At 44.1% G+C, this 23,034-nt stretch overlaps 1 protein-coding gene across 3 annotated transcripts in view; it reads right to left on the minus strand.

Moving 5' to 3' along the window:
- The window catches only part of plxna1b (plexin A1b), a 181,101-nt gene that overhangs the window by 111,187 nt on the left and 46,880 nt on the right, over positions 1–23,034 (minus strand). For all 3 annotated transcript variants that reach the window (XM_068720224.1, XM_068720222.1, XM_068720223.1), the window contains exon 3: positions 19,083–19,265. In XM_068720224.1, the coding sequence (XP_068576325.1) occupies positions 19,083–19,265 (183 nt within the window). The remainder of the gene's footprint in view (positions 1–19,082; positions 19,266–23,034) is intronic.

Here is a 23,034-nt window from a genome sequence, read left to right on the forward strand (position 1 = left end):
CTGCACTCAAATAACGTCTATTAATTAATACCTCCACTGATAGAGAGACTATGGTTGTGTACAGTATGCACAAACATACAGGAATACACTCCTCTGCACATATACATGCCACTCTCTCCCTGCACTGGAGTTGGCACGCAAACAAACATAGAAGTGCGTGTACACACACATTCACACTCCAGACATGCCATAGCAGTGCCTGAGCAGCTGGTTGGACCAGGTGGAGGACAGATGCCCCGCCTCTGTTTTGGCCTGTAGCCACAGTAACACAATGGGGCCCGACCAATGGCTGTAGTCTCTGGGGAGGAGGTGGGGGTGGGCTTGGTTGACACCCAAAGCTATCCAGATGATATGGCCCACCCACGTTCAACCACATTCCTGCCAAATTATGACAATTAGAAGCAGTAATCGACGGGCTGTGTGTTTCTGCGGGTTCATCCAGGGCTGAGCAGCACTCATACAATTAGTGAGAGCAAATTTGGCAACATCCAAATCAATTGGGACATTACAAGGAAAAAGCAGGAAGTGTTTGTTTGCAAACTTTGTAAGTCATTGTGCGTCTTTTGTTTTAAACAACGTTTGTCTCCCACATGGAGAAACTCTGTTTATGTGATTTCCAGTGCACAAAACCATAACTAAAATATGATGTTGTAATGTGTCGAAAGAGCTGAACTTAGAGCAGTCCCACTGAGAGAAGGGCAGAAAGAAAGAAACCAAAAAAGGATAAAAGGGGGAATGACGGAGGAGAAAGCTCAAGAAAGGCTGAGTGATGAGTATGAGACCTTTTTAAATCAGAGGCTGACAATTACTAACAGATAATGTGTGTGCGTGGTTTGTCTCTTTGAGTGAAAGCGAGACAAAAGGCAAACACAGAGCACAAGAGAAAGCAGAGTTTGTCTGAAGTGGTGGCCAGCTGGGTCAACTCTAATTCCTCTACGTATGTCAGCGAGGGAGGACGTGGCAGAGGTACGGACAGGCGGAAGAAAAGAGGGAAAGATCCAGGAGGGAGGGAATCAAAGAGAAACAGAGGAAAGGACTGATAGAAAGACAACTACGGCAGATGACAAGGAAGGGAGATGAAGACACTGACCGTTAGTCAGTTACTATCAGGAAGAGGGTCGGGACATGATTTGAGTCTAGCCAGAAAGGTAGGAGGGAGTGACATGTAAGATTAATCTGTGCTTTGCCCCCCCCCCAACCAGTAAGTCTGTCATGTCTCATATGTGTCTTCTTAACAGTTAACTTGTACGGGGAAAAGACAAACCAAAGTCACAAGGTGATGAGGGAAGTACTCGCCCTTGTATACACATCAAACTTTATTTATTATTTAGTATTTTTTTTTCCCACGGACATGGACTTGGTGCATACACAGTTTAGTTTATACTACATAAGGTATTTGCACATGATCCGAGGCTCAATCCTCACTCAACTGGTCAAAAGCAGTTTAGCGGCATCACTTAATGAGAAATGGCATAGGCATCAGGATACGGCTCTAGTATTTGTGTTTGTTTATGTATGTGTGTGTGTGTGTGTGTGTGTGTGTGTGTGTGTGTGTGTGTGTGTGTGTGTGTCTGTCTGTCTGTCTGACAAAGCAGCCTCTGACCCATGTCACTGAGCATTAAATCCCATCCTCTTTAGTCTGCTCTCTAACCATCTCTCTTAGTCTCTTCCTGAAGGGCAACGTGCTTAAAATACAATTAAAATCAATGCTAGTGGGTTAAAAAAGAAAAGAAAGTGGGTGATAATTGTGTCACCTCTTTTGACATACACATGGAAAATGCTAAACTAGCTAGAAGGCTTCCCCTGGACCAAAATAGGCGAGAGGAGAAGAAAGCACGGCAAAGTTTCCAGACGTTCGGCTGAGCGCACTGGACTGTCGCAAGATTGCTTTTTATAGAAGTGCTCTTTATTGTGTCTCCTGCTGTCACTCTCTCTCTCTACCCCTCTCACTTGCTCAAACTCACTCTCACACACACACACACACACACACACACACACACACACACACACACACACACACACACACACACACACACACACACACACACACACACACACACACACACACACACACACACACACACACTCTCAAACATCTGCCAGCTTATCTTGCCCTTTCACTTCCTCCGATCTCTCTCCGAACGCCCCACAGACAGAAACAGGAAGTGCGTGTGAGCAGGGGAAGTTGTCAATATAGAAAACGGAGGAAATCCTTCATCTGAGATTACTTTCTCTCACACGTGTGCAACCACAAACTCACACACAATTACACCGACATGCAATCAAAGAGATAAGGGCAGTAACACACATATATTGATCACTCTATTCCTGCTGTGCTGACTTGACTTGAAGACGTGGAGGCATTCAATAACCACACTGTCACATAGCCTATGTTGATTCCATGCAATGTGTAATTTGTGTGATTAGATTAGGTTAAAATCAAAGTGAATTACGTTGGAATTGAAATGCCACAATGGTAAACAATCAGTCGTTCACACACGCAAATATAGCTTCAAAGGGGCTGAAAAAAGAACCGAGATGACGTACCAAACCCAGCATGGATGGTTATTACTCAGTCTGCCGTTCCCCTGCTTCCCGACTCACGCAAACACGCACACACAAACACATTTTACGAAACAACAAAAACACAATGCACACTAATAGATTCCTCAAAGGGTAAACCACACGTTGCCATTAGCTCATTATACACAGAAGGAGCCTGCCTGCTCGCTCACTCACTCACTCACTCACTCACTCCACTCACAAACAGAGCCATGCACGTCCCAACAGACCGGACACACGCATACACACAAACACAATTAAGCAGCAGCATGGGCGCTCAGCAGGATTTAGAGGACAATTAAAAAGCTCAATTAGACTTATATTCTTATTTCCAGAAATGAGCGCGCTACAGATGGTGTGGCTCGCTCTTTGCGTTTAAAAACACACACTTTGCTGGTTTCCTCTTGGGAGACAACACAGGGGAGATGTAGCGAGGAGGGAGGGATTTGATGTAAATATGTCTAATGGTGCTGCGTTTGCCAGGCTGTTGAGATAAGTGCCCGATGAAAACGTATCCCACGTCCTTAAAATGCAATATTGCTGATACTAATATGATATTGCATGTTTTCAAAAGGCAATTCACTTGGCTTGAAAGCCCTTTGGTGACGCTTCCACGCTTGGTGATCGTAGCTCGAGACAAAATGTGTTTGTGTTGTTCTGCAAATACTTTCACAACCTTCCTCCCTCCAGCCTTAAACTATTTACAGTTCTGCCCTCCCAAGCCATTCTCTCGCCCTTTCTTCCACATTTCCCTCCTCGCCTTTCCTTTTCTCCCTCTTCCTCCTCTTTGCGTCGTTTCCAGTAAAACTAAGTATCACAGTCCAATTGCCTTCCTCTCCTGCATCCTCCAAGTTTTTTTTTCCAATGCCAAGTCTGTTGAGTCAGCGGCTGCATAAATCTACTGTTTGTGTGTGTGTGTGTACTTGGGTAAATTGCTCTTGGCCAGGTCACAAACTTTGAATAGACAATACCTTTCTATTCAGAAAAAGTCACAAGACACACACACACTCACACACAAACACACAAGCGCAAGAGGCAGATGGCCCAACCTGTAGGTTTTCCACGGCCCATTTGCAGAAGGGCAATGCTTCACTGTCCGCCCTAACTGGGCACACACACACAAACCAACACACACTCACACATGCAGGGAGGACAATAAATTCAAACCAGCACAATACAACCCCCGCAACGGACATAGTGGGAGCCACGGCTAACGCCAGAAAAACATAGCAAGTCCCCGAGTTCATCCAGAGGTAAACTTGATTCACGCTCACAGGAGGGCATGTGATGCAGTTCTTCCACTATGAAGGAACTTGGCACCATATGAAAGACTTTTTCTGCCATTCAAACTGTCAGCTTCTCTAACTTTTACAGTTAAAACCTGAAAAACCTGATTTCAACAGCAGCTTGATTATTCTCATAGTCATTCAAGTTTAGCTGCTTACGGAAGATAATGCTAGCTTCCAAGCAAAAAGAAAACAAAACGATGGGAAATCTGCAGTTCCTGTGAGTCACCGGCAGTATCTAAAAAAAGAATTGCAGATCTTTTCCTGCCATTGTACATCACTTTGTTGACTGAGGCTGTAGAGTTAAGACTGTAGGCCTTATTTGAAAGGTAATGAGTTGGTGGGTCTCTGAAGAGCTGTGAAACCACCACTGAGAAAATATCAGATGATAAGCCAACCGATATCTCCTTCTGTTCGAAACTCTTCTTCTCTCTAATCCTTCCTCTCTTTTTCTCCTTCTTCCCCTTCAAGCTCTTTTTTTTCTGCAGCGATGGTCAAAGCCTTTCTAGCAGCTAATTGGTGAGATCTTACTAAGAGGTGTCCTTAGTTTCCACCATCGCCTTGTTTTATACACACTTCTCTCCCTAAAATCACATGGAAGGTGGTTTATAGGCCACAGCAGCCAGGGAGAAATAGGGCACTCACCAACAAATGCAGGAGCAAGAACTGTGGCGCGTGCACACACAGAGAGACACAGACACACACAGACACACACACACACACTCAGAGCTGGAGTTGAGAAGTCCCAGTGGGAGAAGCCACTTTCCGGAACATTTTACCCAATTTGCATTGCTCCTGGCTCCATCGCTCTCTCTACGGAGAAGATATGGAATGAAGAAGGCACAGGATATGTGTGTGTGTGTGTGTGTGTGTGTGTGTGTGTGTGTGTGTGTGTGTGTGTGTGTGTGTGTGTGTGTGTGTGTGTGTGTTTGTCAGTGTGTGTCCAAAGTGTGTCATGACTCAGGAGTAGGAGAAAACATGTACGTCAGTTAAGCCAGCACTGACAAATAAGCATCTTTTTAATGCTAGAGAACACAAAAAGCTTGTTTGTGTATTCTGAAAGCTGCATTCTCACTTGTTCAGCTACTCCATCCATTTATTTATTCTTAAGTAAATGGAGTTCTCAGGTCAGGTTCGACTATAAATGAAATTGGCTCTTTATAAATGTGCATTAACAACTTAACTGGATGTGAATCAGAGGGGCCGTAAACAAGCATGCACAAACACACATTTTGGTGAACATCCAAGATTTCATAACATCAGGACATGGCCTTTGTGGCTTTAACCAGTCTACTGAAGACCCTGCATTTCTAAACTACCACACACATCCGCGTACACACTTGATGTAGAGAGTGATGCAGGACCAATGCATTAGAGAGATGATGCAATGAGAGGAGTCAGAGCCACGAGCAATCAGGCTGATTAAGTGTGTGTGTGTGTGTGTGTGTGTGTGTGTGTGTGTGTGTGTGTGTGTGTGTGTGTGTGTGTGTCTTCTTCTCTCATCTCCCTCTCCACTTTGATTCCCCCACTCGCCTTTTCCTCAGAGGAATCAGGTTGTTTTTCCAAGGTTTGACATTATATCATCTGGTTAAGTACACATTGAAGTACAAGTGTGTCAAACACACAGCTGTCAGTTCATCGGGGACCCCGAGAGGGGGAAGGTTAGGTGGACACAAACTTATAAATATACATTATAAAAACATATAAGCTGTAAAATGAGGATTGTATAAACAAGTTTACAACTAAGTCACACGTAAAAAAATATGAGATACATATTTATATAACTGAGCTGGATTTGGAGATGTTTTTTCACAATTTTGTTGCTTGCCAGATGCCACTGAAAGAGGAGGAGACTTTTCTACCGTTTAAGCATCGTGTGGACACAAAACTTTCAGCAAATAAACAACATTTTCAAACCAATCCACATTACTGTGGACATTATGTCTCACCTGATCTTTACTTCTGGTCTCGAAGGTCACAAACAATTACAATCCTAACGCTTTATCAGAAGGTCCAATCGAAAGCTAATTTCCCTTAAAGCCTGTCTTTTAACTCTAATGACCAAGAGGGACAAACAATAGCCAGGAGCTCCGGAGAGCTACCTTCTTCCAGATGAACTCACCTCAGGCCCTTTCCAATAACGCTTAGTGACTTTGTGCCTTTAATGTGCTCCTTGATTTTTAGTGATGGGAAAGTGAAAGACAGGCCTGCAAGAAGAAGCCATTTTTGATTTGTGTTATACAGAGGAATCTCTGTACGATGAGTTTAGGACCAGGCATAATGGTGATGTTTGAGAGTTTAGATGCCAGCGCATGTTATGTCATTATAATGTTCCAAGTGTGCCAACCTGTATAGAGTTGATTTATGTTAACAATTTATGCAACAAAATGTATGCCGAATAAATCCAAGACAAATCCCTGCAGCAGCATGAGACATCCCTCAGCGTGACTGGCTACAGTTCACTAAGAGCCGTGCATATCCAGTAGACTGTAGAAAAACAGAAATCTGCACCGCTGCCATTTAAATTGCTTAGTATAGGCAGCACTGTGTATGTTACATGACCTCACAAGGAAATTCTGTCAAGGATATGTGTAATAAATGGCATTATGTTGTGACCCGCAGCACTGATGTCAAATCCTATTGTGAGGTCCTTGACACACTCACACAGGGACAGTGTGGCAGCAGAAGTCTCCAAAAGAAGGTGAGTAGGGTACAACTGCAGCTGTGCCAGTTACTGCCCATGAACTTTATCTGGCTGCTTCTCTCTGTCTCTCTAACACACTTCATTCCCAGCGGCAGCCTTGACCCTCTTGCCTCCTCTCCACTCCACTGCGTCACTAAATGCAGCCATTCCGGCTCCCGTAGGGCCCATGATAGAGCTTTGGTCGCCTCCCAGCCACATTCATACCACCGGGCCTGTAATGAAACTATGGATTTTCCATCGGAGTCCTGACACTAACTGCCTGTTTGTCGTGCATCTGGTGTCTGCAGCGCTATTCTGTGCTGTATACAGTATATGGAGAGGAGAGAAAAGATTCCCCCGGCAACACCATTACTGTAATTCTTTTCACATTTTTCTGGCAATGGTAACGGTTTGTCAGCTGAATAGCATTAACACACTGCTGTATCGCCTTAGAGTCTAGAAATGTGAAGACAGCTTTTGACTGATAGCGAATGAAAAAAAATAAAATCCACACTTTACTTAAGATTAAACACATAATATCCACTTTTATTAACTTTTCCCTACCAGATTACGATTACCAGGTTTACATCACGTAGATGGATTTTGGGTTGAGTCAAAGTTCTATAGTGTGGTTGCAAGCAGATGTAATAAAGCAACAGAGAGTGCAGCCGGAATCCTGTTCGCTGCCACTGTGTTGTGCATGGTTGAGCATGTCCTCACAAACACAGAGCTCATCTGCAAGAGCACAAACATGACGACAGAATGAACATGCCGAGGGAGTTAATGAGCGAGTGTGCTGTCTCTGCAGTTCTCTCTCTCTCTCTCTCTCTCTCTCTCTCTCTCTCTCTCTCTCTCTCTCTCTCTCTCTCTCTCTCTCTCTCTCTCTCTCTCTCTCTCTCTCTCTCTCTCTCTCTCTCTCTCTCTCTCTCTCTCTCTCTCTCTGTGTCTCTCACACACACACACACACACACACACACACACACACACACACACACACACACACACACACACACACACACACAGTCTCTTCCCCTATCGCCACACACAGACACACACACGGGTAAACATGACCTACAAGCCCACTTATTTCCAACCCCAGTCGAAACTGCATTCCCCGCACTGTGCTGCTGCTGCTGCTGTTGTATGCAGCTCTAACGTTGCAGCAACCCAGTTTCAATGTTGTGACTGTGTTCAACTCCCCAGCCTGCACCACAAACGTCAATGCTCCCCGTGACTCTCCCTCTACCTCTCTCAGTCTCTCTCCTCCTTCCTCTTCCTCACTATCGCCAGCCGTGGCTGCCCTGACTACTGTTGCCATGGCAACCGAGGAGCAGGCCCGCCACTGGGGGATTTGAAGATTTGGAGACAACTTGGAGTAAAGACCCCTATGTTATTGGAGCCTTATTATTGGGTGTGTGCTTCTGTGTTCTTCTGTGTGACTGTGTTTATTGTTGTGTGCTGAAAACCCTCTGATATCCTCTTCACAATAATAAAACAGGTCTCTCGCGGGGGCATCGGTGCAGTCAAGAGCCATACCCTCACCATAGCACGGGGGGGACAAATACAATTTAGAGGGAACAATGAAAGCCAAAGGTATACACTCATACTTAACGCCAGACTCGTCATTGATTTAACTTCAAGGGAAAACAATGGAGGGGCAATTGAGAGAGAGAAAGAATAAAAAAACGGAAGGGAAAAGACGAGTAAAGCAAAGTGAGGGAGAAGCCTATGCACTCATCGCTTTCTCCCCCTCCCTTGTACACACCCTCTGAGCTGGCCCTATCCATTCCAAGGTTATCAGTAATCCAATAGGTTTCCCTGGAAGCAGGCAGTTTTCCAGAGACACAGCCAATATCCTGAAAGCAGAAACATCCGGAAGGAATTCCAACCAAGAGACAGAGCGTTCCCTCTCTTCCTGTCTTTCTCCATGACAGGATGAAGGGGTTCCTTCCGTCCTCGGCTATTTCTTTCATCTGTTCCGCCCATTTCTTTTTTGTCTCCAGGAAATTGTCTTGTTTCACATTCATGCTTCAGTTGTTAGCCGCACACGGTATATGTTCGGACTTGTTCGACATGAACACCAGTTCATACGCTTATTGGCACGATGGCTCCCACACTGGCTGTCAATCATGTCTTAAAAACAACCTAACTGCCACACTACAGACACTACTAACCATATTTTCTCAGATCATGGGCACACACAAATAAAACGCACATGAAACCGAGGTTCAAGTGAGATTGTCTGCTGTTATTTCTGGGCCACTAGTTCCCTGCCAGTGACCCATAAATAGACAGAACAAGGCTCTTATGGTTGATAACACACACTGGGAGTCCTTGGGCTGAAGCTTGGAGTGAACACAGGCTGAGGATGCAGGGTTAGCATCAAACAGTGGGGTGGGGTCACATGGTCTTCAGCTCAGTTCTTCACTAACAACAAATAATTCAATCCGCAGAATCCATTGAAATCCAGTGAAGCTTGTTTACAGTGCAAAAAAGTGGTCCATAAAGAATTTACATGGTGCTTTGACAGGACCATATAATGACCACCACTGTAATGCATGGCGTCCTTGGATGCCGCACATGCAAAGACTATCTGCCACTGCAGTTCATGCAGTGTGTGTTTGCATGTCTTTGTATCCATGTGTTCATGTTCTCCTGTTTCCTGCCTGCTTTTCCTATGGTGGGCATCTGTGTACTTTGCATCCGTTAATGAGCATTTGTGTGTAAATGTGTATGTGTGTGCAGCTTCTCTCTGGGGACCCTGTTTACGGTGCTTTAATTAGCTTAATCCACCAGCAACACATGGACTGAGGAGCGGAGAAGGAGAGGGGTGTGAGGATGGTTGGAGAGAGAGGTGAAAGAGAGGAAAGGGTAGACAGAGGAGAATATCTCTCCCCCTGCCATTTGTTATGCCTCCTCCAACGCACAAATACACACACACACACACACACATGCGCGCACGCCCCCCCCCCCCTCCATCTTGGCTCTTGGCAGTGTCAGTAGCTGGCCAGACCATTGTGAAACCCACAGGGAGGAGGAAACTGTCTCCGAAATGGCCACATGTGCTGTTGGAGGCCAACTGAACCATTTCCTGAGAGACGTTGCATTCAAACAGTAGCCAAGCTAAATGACCAATTAAATATTATAGTGAGGCCTTAATTGATGTTAGCCAATTTAAAATGGCACCGTTAAATTAAGGTTATAGAGAAGGTATGTGTACCGTGGTAGCAGTATTTGTGGCCAAGATCATTTTATGGGGGAGATGGTGTGGAGAAAGGATTTTTTTTTTTTTTTTTTTTGGGGGGGGGGGGGGGGGGGCATAAGATGGGTGGAGAAGGAGAAAAACTGAGTTGGGAGAGAGAGGGTGGGGAGCGAGGGAGGGAGAGAAAGAAAGAAGATGCACAAACAAATGCTAGCCTTGGGAATAGATGCAATCAGCTCAGTCAGTCAGCTAATGACTAATTCCATGGAGAAAAGAGAGGAGCAGAAAGAGAGTAGCAATGGTGTGAGTAAATCAAAGAGAGAAAAACAGAGGGGCTGGGTGGGAGAGACGAGAACTGAAGGGGGAACAAGAGACAGACAGGGAGAAGAGAGATAGATGCATACATGACTAATTAAAGACTCCATCAGTTTGATACATTTGAACCAAAGGAAAGGAAGGATAAATATTTTACCATGAAGAGGAGACGATGATATCTCTCTGTCTCTCAGTGTTAAGAGACTCAGAACTGGGAGAAGAGAAAGAGGAATACAGGGTAGGAAAGAAATAACCCTCTGCAAGGAAGTGAATAACACTCTGTGCCCAGAGAGCCTCCTCTTAAATGCATAATTCTTCATTTTTAAGGGCTTAGCAGACGGAAGTGGTAAAGCCACAAGGTCAGCTGCACCAATAATGAAGCCATTAGGTGTTTCGTTGCCAGCTCTGCTAACGCTAAAAACAAGAACCTAAGCCACTGCTGGAACAACTTACTCCTCTTAATTAGCATTAAATGAAATCTCAACTCAATAATTAGAGTGGACTTGCTGCCCTGTGCACAAAGAACTAATAACAAACAAGTGAGTTCACTTTAGCCAACTGTTACGCTCAAAGATTTGCCAGAGGGTATTAGACCAGCATTGGGGGATTGGCTTTCCGCTTGGCTATCACCAACTATTATGCTAACAGGATTAGCCACAGGGTCAGTGCAATATGGCTAGCAGTGGTCAGGAGGCGAGCAGGCTAAAGACAGAAAGGCTGGGGGGCAAGTTACCAAGCCTGCTAACATTGTGTAAAGGCTTCAGGCTGAAGCTTTTCCCTCCGGGGGGACACAGGGTGGGGGAGTAATTAGTTAGACGGCGGGAGACGCCGCCATGCTGTGTGAGAAGGATGAACACAGGGAGCTGTTGCATTTAGAGTTGTTTGTGTATCTCAAGGGTATTTGTGTGTGTGTGTGTGTGTGTGTGTGTGTGTGTGTGTGTGTGTGTGTGTGTGTGTGTGTGTGTGAGAAAAAGAGACGGCGAACTCTATGCCCAGCTCCATTGTGGCCCTGAAATGCTCCCAAAGCATATCACAGCCATGTGACAACACAACAACAAACACAAAATAATTCCAGTAAACGCATTTTCTGTTAACTAATACAAACCTGTATGCAAATGTAGGCGGGTGAACACAAACGTGCGTTTGTTTCTATACACACAAACGTTAATCATCTTAACGTCACTAAACCAGAGGAACTAATCAAAAACAATCTATTAAGAATCTATTAGCTTGGCGATGGGTAATCTGATAAGCCAGCCTCCCATAGGAGAGTGTGAATGTGTATCTGGTGCTGTCTGCATTCTTCCCAGTATACTAGCAAATTTGTTCGTAACTCATGTGTTTACACTCATTTACACTTGTCAAGTTGTGTAATGAAGATAAACATCCTGTTATTTACAGAGATTTAAGGGAACCATCAAAGTGCTGTGTATTTCCGTTACATGTCCTACTTCTATGTAATTGTATCACTCTGTAAAACAGTCGATCATTACTGCCACTTTATGGCTAAAAGTTCATGTAGCTTCCAAGTGCGGCTGTTAAGGGCTTGTGGAGAGCTGTACAGCCATTTGAAGATGGTCCTTTCTAAGCCAAGGCCTCTAATGTGAGCTGCTGGGCTTAATTGCAAGGAAAGGAGTGTGAGAGACGGTGTGTGTGAGCGCGTGTGTGCCTGTATGTAAAATACAGCCACTGTGGGCCAAAGGTAATCTATGCCCGCTGTGCCACTCATGCCTATCCCTCTGGACACTGTGTACGCCATCCAACGTGCCCCAGTGTGTGTCCAAGTTTGCATATATCTGCGTGAATGTGCTCATTTGTGCTTGTTAGCTTGAGATATGACATCCCTTCTGGTGTCAGCATATGTGTGTGTGTATGTGTGTGCTTGTGCGTCTTCCTGCCAGAAGTGAGAGTGTGTCCATGGAGTCTTGGCGCTGCGCCATCCACCAGGTGTGTTGTTGGCTAAATCAGTTGGTATGGAAAGAGCTATGCCAGGACACCAAATCCTCTACCCACAACTTCACCTTCTAGAGGCACAAATCAGGCTCCATGTCAACAGCATTGCTGCATATTATATTGAATTCAAAGGCCATTATAATACAAAAAATAAACTTAAGGCATAAAACTTACCTTATATTTGTTAAAATCGCATTATATAATAATGAAAAAAATGTACAGAAACACTAAAAAAAACAAAAAATGAATGGAACTTTTCACACACACACACACACACACACACACACACACACACACACACACACACACACACACACACATATGACATGATAAAGCAGGGGTTCTTTGATGCACTATCCAGAGATGTCTAATAGAGATGACCTAGAAACAGGTCCTCACTTGGATCATGTGAGCATCCCAGCTTGCATCCAGACTCTTCTAATCTTCCCTTAAAAATGGATTCTAGCATGGTACATTTATTATTCATTTCCCTTGCTCTTTCTTTTCCTCCTGTCTCTTTTTCTCCCGGCTCCCCCCCCCCCTTCTCCTCTACTCCTCACTTTGCCTCATTAACCCCTGGTAGTAGTGAATTAGAATGGGAACGCCGAGGTAGTGGATGAGTGCCGTGCAGTGCAGTCACACGCTGTTGGACCAGGCTAAAGTGCATTAGCACTGAGATTATGGTAGGGCTGAACTGCATAGGAGCCCATTGTAACTTATTCGGAGATTTTAAAGTGATTAGTTTTGAACGCATTGCACTGGTGAAATTACTGGGTAATAGTTGGCGCTGAGTTTAAGTGGAGACATTCACTAAGATTTGAATTTAAGTACAACTTGTGGTGCTTCATAGTGTCCCTTATTGACGCCTGTGCTTGGCAGTAAGGTAGGAAATGTAGATCATGGGTGGGTGAGGCTCTTGTAGGATGAAGGTAGCGTTAGAGACACTGGTTTAATGAGACTGTGCGGGTGTGTGGGAGTTTGGATGGCATTAAATATTTTAAGAAGACCCCTCATTACTATCTACCCTTACAACCTAAGTGCTAAAGCCCTGTTTCTAAGATGTGAAAGTACGTAGTGTGTGTGTGTGTGTGTGTGTGTGTGTGTGTGTGTGTGTGTGTGTGTGTGCAAAGTTGTGCACGTACTTTTACATGCAAACCTTTAACATGTATGTACATTTCCTGTGTCTGCCCTTTCTTTAATGAGAGAAAATGATTAAAGAAAAATAGCGACCACTACATCTCAACACACACACACACACACACACACACACACACACACACACACACACACACACACACACACACACACACACACACACACACACAGGCTCAACTATTATCAGGGAGAGGGATCTTTGATCACAGAAGGAAACAGACAGACAGAGTGGAAAGAGAATATGTGAGCAGCAGATGAAACAGAGAAAATGAGAGAGAGAACAGAAGTGGAGAGGCGACGTGAAGAAGCAATGGATGATTCCTCTTATTAATTCATAACTGTAGTTTTACACTGGCTATTTGAGTTAGAATTAGATTTATGGATGCCTTTTAGACATTTTTTAAAACTTAAGATATCCAACAATCTATACGGCTGTTTCTCTCACACTGATATAAAGCAGAGGTGGCAGCATCCGAGGCCTGAAGTCACACATGCATGTTATATTCCCTGTGTGAAATTCTGCAATGACACCCTCCGAGGCTCGAGTGTGTCGTTGTGTATAAATGTGTGTGTCTGTGAGAGTCAACAGGGAGATGTTGTGCGCTTTGTCGGGTTGAGTGTAGCCACACAAGAGGACATGCCAACAGATGGGAGAAAGACTGGGGCTGGTAATGATGAGAGATAATTGATATCCGCACGCTTCAGCAGGACACACATGACACTCAAAACCTGGTGAATGCGCAGTGTTTTCTTGTACAGATGTAAAAACACGCAGAGTCTCATTCACCCTCTAGTCGCTATGAGTAGGATAGCAGAGGCCAGAAAGCATACAACATCATCCTCTGTATGTGAAGCTAGCTGGCCGGCTACTAATTCATTTGATTAAGTTGATTTCACGCTAGGTTGCATGCTAAGAGAGGGTACTAGTGGCGAGAAAGATATACTCTATATGCTTGGCTTGTCACACTCACATTATGACTTAACGGGGCTGTATGTAATCGGAAAAATTGCCATTTTAAAGTCGGGAGAGAGGGCAAACCGCTGCAGAAAATGATACATTTTGCTGTTAATTTGGGAACATCCTTTTAAGATTGGATGACTGATGGGTCTTTGGGACTGAGCTAAATTAAGTGGAAAAGACCCGGTGTTAAATACAAAGTGTAATTTATCTGTTTTGTCTTGAGTGCCGGGTCTCAAGTTCTATTCCCTCTACCGTATCGGATCCCTTTCATCGTTCTCCGTCTCTTTCTCATCCGTTCTGCATTTGTTTGTGGCCGCATGCAGTTGTGTGAACTAATGACCGAAGGGCAACCAAACGTCTGCACAAAGCCAGCCTCTGTGCCGCTGCCCCGCATGCAACTCGTGGCGCGGCTGGCTGAGCCAAGTGATGACACAACCCCCCCCAAAAGTCACTAGGCCACACACACACACACACACACACACACACACACACACACACACACACACACACACACACACACACACACACACACACACACACACACACTTCTTCTCTCCTTCCTGACTTCATCTACTGGTCAAATATTATTGGTGTGTTTCCACAGTGTGTTCATTTGTGTCTTTTTGGGTGGAGGTCCGGTCCCTAAAGGCTGGGAGGTGGACAGAGACATTTAAATGCAAACCACACAGAAACACACACGGGGGAGTTTGACAGGGCAGCATTATGCACCAGTAGAATAACAATCATCAGTCAATTAGGCCGTGACATGGTCTCTTGATGATGACACCAGCGGTCCCAGTGGAATACATCACTGACTCCACACAGCAATACTCACATACAAACACCACTGTCACTTGTTATTAACCCCTAGAATGCCACGCGACCAGTGTAGTGAATGTAAATACACAGTGGATGCAAAAGATGTATGTACTGCATTTAATGAGATTTGTTAGATTAGTATTAGTTGATTATTATTCTTGCCGGTCTTTCATACTCGTTGACAACAACGTTTGATCGACAAAAACTTGCGATCCGCCATTGTTCATAAAGAGGCACTGTGTCTTAAAGTGGCCTAATTGATCAAGTCCCGTCTATCACTTTAGATTGTAGCTGCCTGGCGGATGCCGTCATCCTCTCGTCTTTACAGATAACAGAGCTGATAGGGGTTCATGTTCTTGCTCAAGGAGACCTCAACAGAACCAATGCTAATGAGTTTAAGGAAACACTTTGGCTGGTGCAGAGGTCAGTCGTGTTATCTTTTGGTCGTGAGACATTTACACTCTGCTGCCCTTTGAAGGACATTTATTCTGCATTGAGGAACTTCTTTTTTCTCCATTTCACTTTTACAGTATGTTTTGCTTTTGTTACACTAGACATTTAAATCATATGATGGAACCAACATGCTGTTCGATGCCTCGAGGTTGCTTCATTGACGGCCCCGTCAGATGAATGGCAGCAACTTCCCACCGCAGCACCACCTGAGCCTGGCGCGGCCACAATGGGCTCGCAGCGGGCACTGGGGGCTCCTACCACCTGGCACACTGGCCACATACACACGGCAGATGGCTTGAATCGACCCCCGGAGGAGGGCGCAGCTGAGGAATCCTAACGTGCGTTTGCGTGTAAATGTGTGTGCAGTTTTGAAAAACAAGCACTTACAATAGGTATTGGATTATCGACTAGAATCCTTTTGTCTGGTGGTCTGAGCCCACCTATTGAGATTGTGTATGTGTGCGCGAGCGTGTGATGGTCATGCTGAATGCCCTCGCATTGTCAATGCTCAACAGCGCCTTAAAGTGCAGGAAGTGGCCAAGAGAATCACCCGATTTTCACTTGAATGTCCATCTGCTGACTGCTTTGCTACACAGACAGAGGGGGCTTAGTTACGGTGTTTCTTCAGACGGGGGAACTTGAAAAGGAGGAAGTGTGAGTGAGATATAAAAACAGCGTGTAAAGCTGCCGTGCTTACAGATGAACAGCAACACACGGCCGAGCCAAGAAGACAGAAATAATGAAACCGTCAAAGGGAATGAAGGCTTTTAATCCTAAATATTAAGTGCAGCGTATTGCCAGTATCGTCGCTGCGTCCTTGACCGCAGCGGTATCCAGATGACCGCTGGAATTAGTTAATCACGTCAGTGGACATCGCCTCTCTTTATCACTTCCTTCTCTCCTACGCCTCCTCCTGCTCTCCTCTCTATCTGCTCCATCTTTATATCTATCTCCCTTCCTCTCCCTGTATCTCCTATCATCGTTGCACCATCAAACCAGCACTCATTAGTGAAAGCTTTCCCCTGTATGCGTGTGTGTATGTGTGTGTGCGTGGCCAACAGAGCACAGAGGGACTTCATTAGTGCATTAAACATGTTGTTTGTGCCACCGTCGTGTTGCTCCGGACAACCTTGAGCATTGGAGTTGGTTAAAAATAGATGTAGATGACGAAGCATATCAAAGCACTTCAAGTCCAGCCAAATAAGAAATGAAGGGATGCTTCAGGTAAAATAACGGTACTTAAAAAAGAAACATCTTCAAGTACACTGATGAAGAAAAGATCCATTTGGCAGACAGCCATGATGATAAAAGTTTTCCCATCATTTTTGTACCAGCAAACAGAGTGAAGTGGATGAATTGACAAATACTGACAATCCGCTCCACTCTCGTCCTCTCAAAGTAAGACAGAAAAACACACCAGAAGGCTGCCTCCTTTTAGCACAGTCATCCATCTCACCAATATTCTCCCCGTTTCTACCCTATCTCCCTTCAGCACCCTCAGGCATGGCTATATAAACAGCATTCAATGCTAGTGCTCTCCAGAGGAAAGTGTAGGAAGAGGAATGCGCTCCATCATGGCATCATGGTCTGCGTGCACTCCCGTTAAACTGCCAGCAGCTAACAGCACACTCAGGTAGAAACAGGTCCTGATGACTCAAACATCTTATTCTACTGATAGGATAACACTCACACGCATATAAAATCACTTATAGAAACAATGACACAGAGTGGAAGAGGACCAATGCCTGCCGGATCAGTGAGGAATTATCTGTTATCACACGCTACTAATTCAGTTACTCTGTTTCCATTTTTTTTCATCTCTCATCATCTCTTCATTACTTTGCTTTTTTTTTCCCTCTTGCTCCCTTACTGTCATTATTTTTCTGGCAGAGCTGTGAGTTTGTGTGAATGTGTGCGTGTGTGTGCTCGAATGTCAGGTTTTAGATATTGTTCCCTTCTATGCAAATTGAATATTTTCCAAGACCAGATTTCTTGTTGTTTTGGGATTTTCTGTCTGAAACAGAAGGCAGCCAAAAGAACTGCAGGCTCTTTGGCTCCGTTGTTACACACACACACACACACACACACACACACACACACACACACACACACACACACACGTAAAACAACAACACACCTCAGCATTACTAGTAGCATTGCTTTCTCAGGTGTTCCACAGAGTGCACAGCAGCACAGAAGAAGAGACATGTGACGACAGCTAAATAAATAAGGGGGCTACTGCCAAGCTAAGTGAATGGGTGTCACTTTGACAAATGCACAGCGCTGAATCTTAGTCAACACTGTATTGTTTGTCTCTCGCTCCCTCATAAACACAAACACACATATTCACACACAAATCCATGCCATCACAGGCGTACACATTATTATGCGTACTGTGAGTGACAAACACACAAACACTGCGTGCATACACAAACAGGCATTAAAAGCACACAAACACACAGGCTGATTATACATTCATAATATTGAATGGATGACAGGTCTTGAGCAGTGCGGCGGGAAACGGGGTGAATTCTAATGAGGTACCATCTACCCGCCGTCCATAGACTGGATACACACACACACACACACACACACACACACACACACACACACACACACACACACACACACACACACGCCCGTGCGCGCAAAGACATGACACATAGTAACTAATATTCAGGCTGCACATTAGCATGTTACACAGATAGAATCGTAATTATGGTACATTGTAAGAGTGTACATCTCACATACAATCGCCATGTCAACCAAGACTCAACCCAACATTAATGTTCCATTAACAGTTAACATGGTGTCATTTAGGAGCTTCCTCATTCCTCCACAAGAGGATACAGCCGCTGCATAAGTGTAGTGAAAATATGCACCTGATGTTGACACAAACCGCTAGTCTCAAAAGTTAATAAAAAAAAAAGAGAATTTAACTGCTAAAGATGCTCTCCAAAGGAAAAGTTTAACTGAAAGTCAAACCCTAACAGAACACAGAAAGTTAATTGGTCCATCCATCAGCGCTCTATCCCTCTGTCCTAGCCTCCATCTAGCCACCTGAATTAATCCACGCTACACAGCTGACCAGAACAGAAAAGCCATTCACCAGTCATAGCTGTTGGATTGATTGAAGGCGAGCTCTTAAAATTAGAGGCGGTACGAGGCGTAAGGATACAGCAGTAACATTTTATGTGTGACGTGACTAACATGACAATCGATGAGGGGAGTAGCCACAGACTTGCTTTAAATTGCTTGTTAAACGAACAGGTTTTAAAGAGGCACTTGAATGCCCTGTTGGAAATGGCCACTAGCGAGAAAAATGGAGTTGATTGCATTTAATCTTGGTGTAAAAAGTCCCTGCAAAGTGCTCAGTGTAAACGCACAACGATTAAGCTGCAAGCATACAGTTCATTAAGTGAACAATAACCATCACTAGCGGAAAATCTAATCGCTATTCCAAACCAAACAAAAAATCTCTAAATGACTTGCATCTATTTTAGCTAAATTTCCTAGAAATGACAAGCACCAAAAAAGCAAGTTTGCTTTACACTTTAGAGGCAATTTCCCTTCAACTACAGAGCTCAAAATCAACCAAAACAAAAAACAACCAACATGTCATTCGATTTAAATAGAAAAAAAGGAAGACTGGATAAAAAAAAAAGCCCAAATGGGGGAAAAACCCATTCCTACCTTCTTCAGTTTGCCATTACGCGTGCCAACAAAAGCCACGGTGTTGCCACGGTAGTCGTACGCCGCCACCGAGGTCATGCCGTCATCTTTGTCGATGAAGAGGGGGGTGCCTTCGATGGTGCTGGTTCCCCCCAGAGGCTGGTTGAAGTCCTGGCCGCAGAAGTTATCATCTATCTGCAGTGGCTGGAAGAAAAAAAGAAAAGACAATCAGACGAGAGTCCTCACAGAAGAATACAATTGTTCAAAATTCCATTCTGAATCGGAGGATGTCATTTTATAGTATTCATTTTGTACCCTAATAAGTAAAAAAAACATGAAAGTGAGCGAGGCTTTCTATGCGTCGTGTGTGTGTCAATTGTGTATTAAGATGTTCTAAAAGATGCCACACAGTCTATTTTATCTTGAGCACTTTTTTGATTCAGTACATCCACAGCATCACAGAGTATACTTAAAAAATGTTTTGTATTTTGAATCCTTATTTTGGTTAAACAGCTCAAAGCCTAGAGAGAAGGAGGACTATGAGAGAACAGGGAATGAAACATGACAAAGGTCCAGATCAAGCCCAAGACATCAAGCGCCTTAGCGCAGTGATTTCCAAGGACGCCCCTCAAAAAAAAAAAAGAACTTGAAAGCAGCAGAGCGGTCTATAAGTCCACTCACAGTGGGAATAAAGACGAATAAAGACGAGCGATATGTGCCTCATTTTCATCGCTTTTACTTGATTATCCTAAATGTTAACATGAGCCATTCATAAACACACTCGTTTTTCTTCCCGGCACAATGCCACCGTGCAAAACCTTCCGCATATTGTAAAGCCGTCAGTCACGGCGGTTACATGGCGGTAATGCTGGTGACCATGTGACAATATCTGGAGCATTCCCGTGTCACGAGGGGCCCATCGCCCCGGGCAATCCACTGACCCTTAAAGTGCCTTAACCAGTCACACCACACACACACACACACACACACACACACACACACACACACACACACACCACATACTCAGTTGCCTATGAAGTAGGGTTTAAGTGGCACAGACAATGAAAGGTTTGTTAAACTAACACATTTTGTACTTTTGTAGAAATTGGCTGATTTTGATATGCCACACACATGCCAAATATTTACTTTCTCCAGCTTCTCAAACGTGAGAATTTGTTGTTTTTCTCTGTTTTGTATCATTGTAAATTCATCATCTTTGTTTTTTTTAACAAAATGAGCAATTTAAGGACATCAATTTGGGCTCGGGGACATTTTTTGCAGATTTATCAACTAATTGAAATCGTCACGATTATAGATAATGAAAGTAATAACTACTAGCCCAAGGTTTGATGATTAAAACGTTTGTGTGCTAATAAAAAAATAAAAAAAACGTTTCGTTGCTACTTTGGCAATACAGTGTTTGACTGAAACCAAATGTGTGTGAGTGAAAGACTGCAGGCGTGTGTGTCAGACGGGAGACTGCTGATTGACTGCTAAAGTGTGGAACTGAATGGGCGTCAGTGTGTATCAACCAGAGCCAACAGATGCATGTGAGTCTCACACACACACACACACACACACACACACACACACACACACACAGAGTGTGTAAATGGCGGTGTAATCCAGAGTCTTATCACTACATCATCTGATTGATCCACACAGGAGAAGAGATAACACCCCCTCCCTCACACACTCTACTTCCCGATCTGCCTAAATTGCCTGCAGCTCAGCACATGTCAATAACCAGTTATTCGGCCTTTTTCTACTTTCTCCCTCTTTTTCTCTGTCTGCTCCCAGCTGATACAGTTAGTGAACAAACATCAATATCCCCTCCTCCCTGTCCTTTTCTACCTCCTTCCATCCACCCATCCCTTCTCGCCTAATCACTCTGCATCTCCCTCTTCATCCATCCCTCCTTGGCAAGCCTCCATCTCTTGCTCAGTCACTATTCCTTTTCTCCGTCCCTCACGCACCTCTTTGGACCTGCATTATGTTCTCCAAAGGATCAGGGCAGTGCAGGGTGGTGGGCTTATCAACTGGAATGCTCTACTTTTCTTCCTTTGCACAGTGATCAGTCACATGGTAGAAGTAAAGTGTGTGTATGTGTGTGTGTGTGTGTGTGTGTGTGTTTAATAAAGTGAGAGACAGGAACACACACAGCCATTACCTGAAACAACCTTCTTTTGTAACAACTAATGGCTAGGGGGCAATTTCTTTCCTCGGAACAAAGGAGACTGACAGAAACACACGTGCAGACTTGTAAACCTGCGCGCACACACACACACACACACACACACACACACACACACACACACACACACACACACACACACACACACACACACACACACACACACACACACACACACACACACACACACACTCAACCAACGCTTCCTTCTAGTTTTTTGGCTACAAGTAACAAAACAATTCCCACCGTCTTCATATGACATACAACTAGAGGCCATAATTTTTAAATCATACAGTCATGGGAGAGAAATCCATCAATTTGGACTGGAGTCAACCACACACACACACACACACACACACACACGCAATACAATGCCGTCAGCCTAAGGAAAACAAGTTAAAAGGGTTAATCCATCTTCTATGGAGGAGACTCGCAGTCGAAAAATACTGTATACAAAAGCCCCTAGAGTCCATAAGGGTTAACACAGACCACTACACACCCAATGTACACATACACACACCCACACACAGTAGCCTCCATAGGTCTCTCTGGGGTACTGGAGGGTAAAGGTGCTATAGCTTTCCTGCAGGTCTGGGAGGTTTAAACAGCATAGATCAGTGTGGAATAAAGGGTGTTTCCCTTGAGGTTGGAAACCATTTTAATGGAGGCAACATTCTTATGTTGGTTCTGCAATTTAAGGCCTAAAAGATCCCCACGTGAATTGGAGCCGCTATTCAGGATGGAAAGAATATTTTCCTCTGTGGTCTCTGCAGGGTTATTGGCTGGAGACCGTATTTAACGTTCTGCTGTGTTTTCAAAGACACAGAACTCCGCCGGGGATGAAAGAGTTAAGCCAACAACCTTCCACTGACTTTGGCAGCAGGGTCTTAGAAATGCAGAAGAGGAGGTTTCTTGTTTTGATTTGCGCAGGGTGCATGTGGTGTTGAATGAATTTGTGGATTTGCACTTCACTGGGGCTTGGTCTTTTCTTCTAAAAACCCCGCACCAAAAAGAAAAAAAAGGTATGAGTGTGTGTGACAAATGTGATATACTTGTTTCTACCACCGTTTTAATCACTTCTTATCCATTATTTCACAAAGATGTGGGCATTTGTCAAAAAAATATATTATTTGTACATTGCTTTTGTGGGTTGCAACTAGTGATTAATTATCAGGGTTATCTACCGATCAACTGCTTTGGCTCAAACGTTTAAGTTCCAGAAGCCCATAGTTTTGTCTGACTAACACTCCAAAACCCTTTTCAGTTTATCATCATACAAGACCAAGAACAGAACATATCTTGCTTAAAAAACGTTATCGTTAAGGCTCTGCTGCATATTCACAAGAAGAGCACGTAAATCTAAACCATGATCTTTAATGGGAGTTTTGACAGGGTTAACATACAGTCTTAGAGTGAAGCATTATACTGTACGTATGGTGTGTTTATACATTATGTCAGCTGATATTCAAGGTCAGAGATAAAACCTAGATACTGCTGATAATATATGAGGATTGCACACAAAGACACACACATCAAATGTGTATTATATATATATATATATATATATATATATATATATATATATATATATATATATATATATATATATAAAAACCCAGAGTGGTCTCCAGATAACAGCTAGAGGTCACGCATGTTGCTGGTTAACAGCAGCAACTGTGGTGGTTTCCCCCGAGTGGAGCTGCTTCAGCCAATTCACATTGCAAAACGATGAAATATAGTCATTCATATGGCACCAAACACGGGTGTGCGCACAACTCA

The sequence above is a fragment of the Cebidichthys violaceus genome, unplaced genomic scaffold (assembly GCF_023349555.1).
Source record: "Cebidichthys violaceus isolate CVI_PGR_0920_01 unplaced genomic scaffold, fCebVio1.0.p SCAF_25, whole genome shotgun sequence".
NCBI classification, from domain to species: domain Eukaryota; kingdom Metazoa; phylum Chordata; class Actinopteri; order Perciformes; family Stichaeidae; genus Cebidichthys; species Cebidichthys violaceus.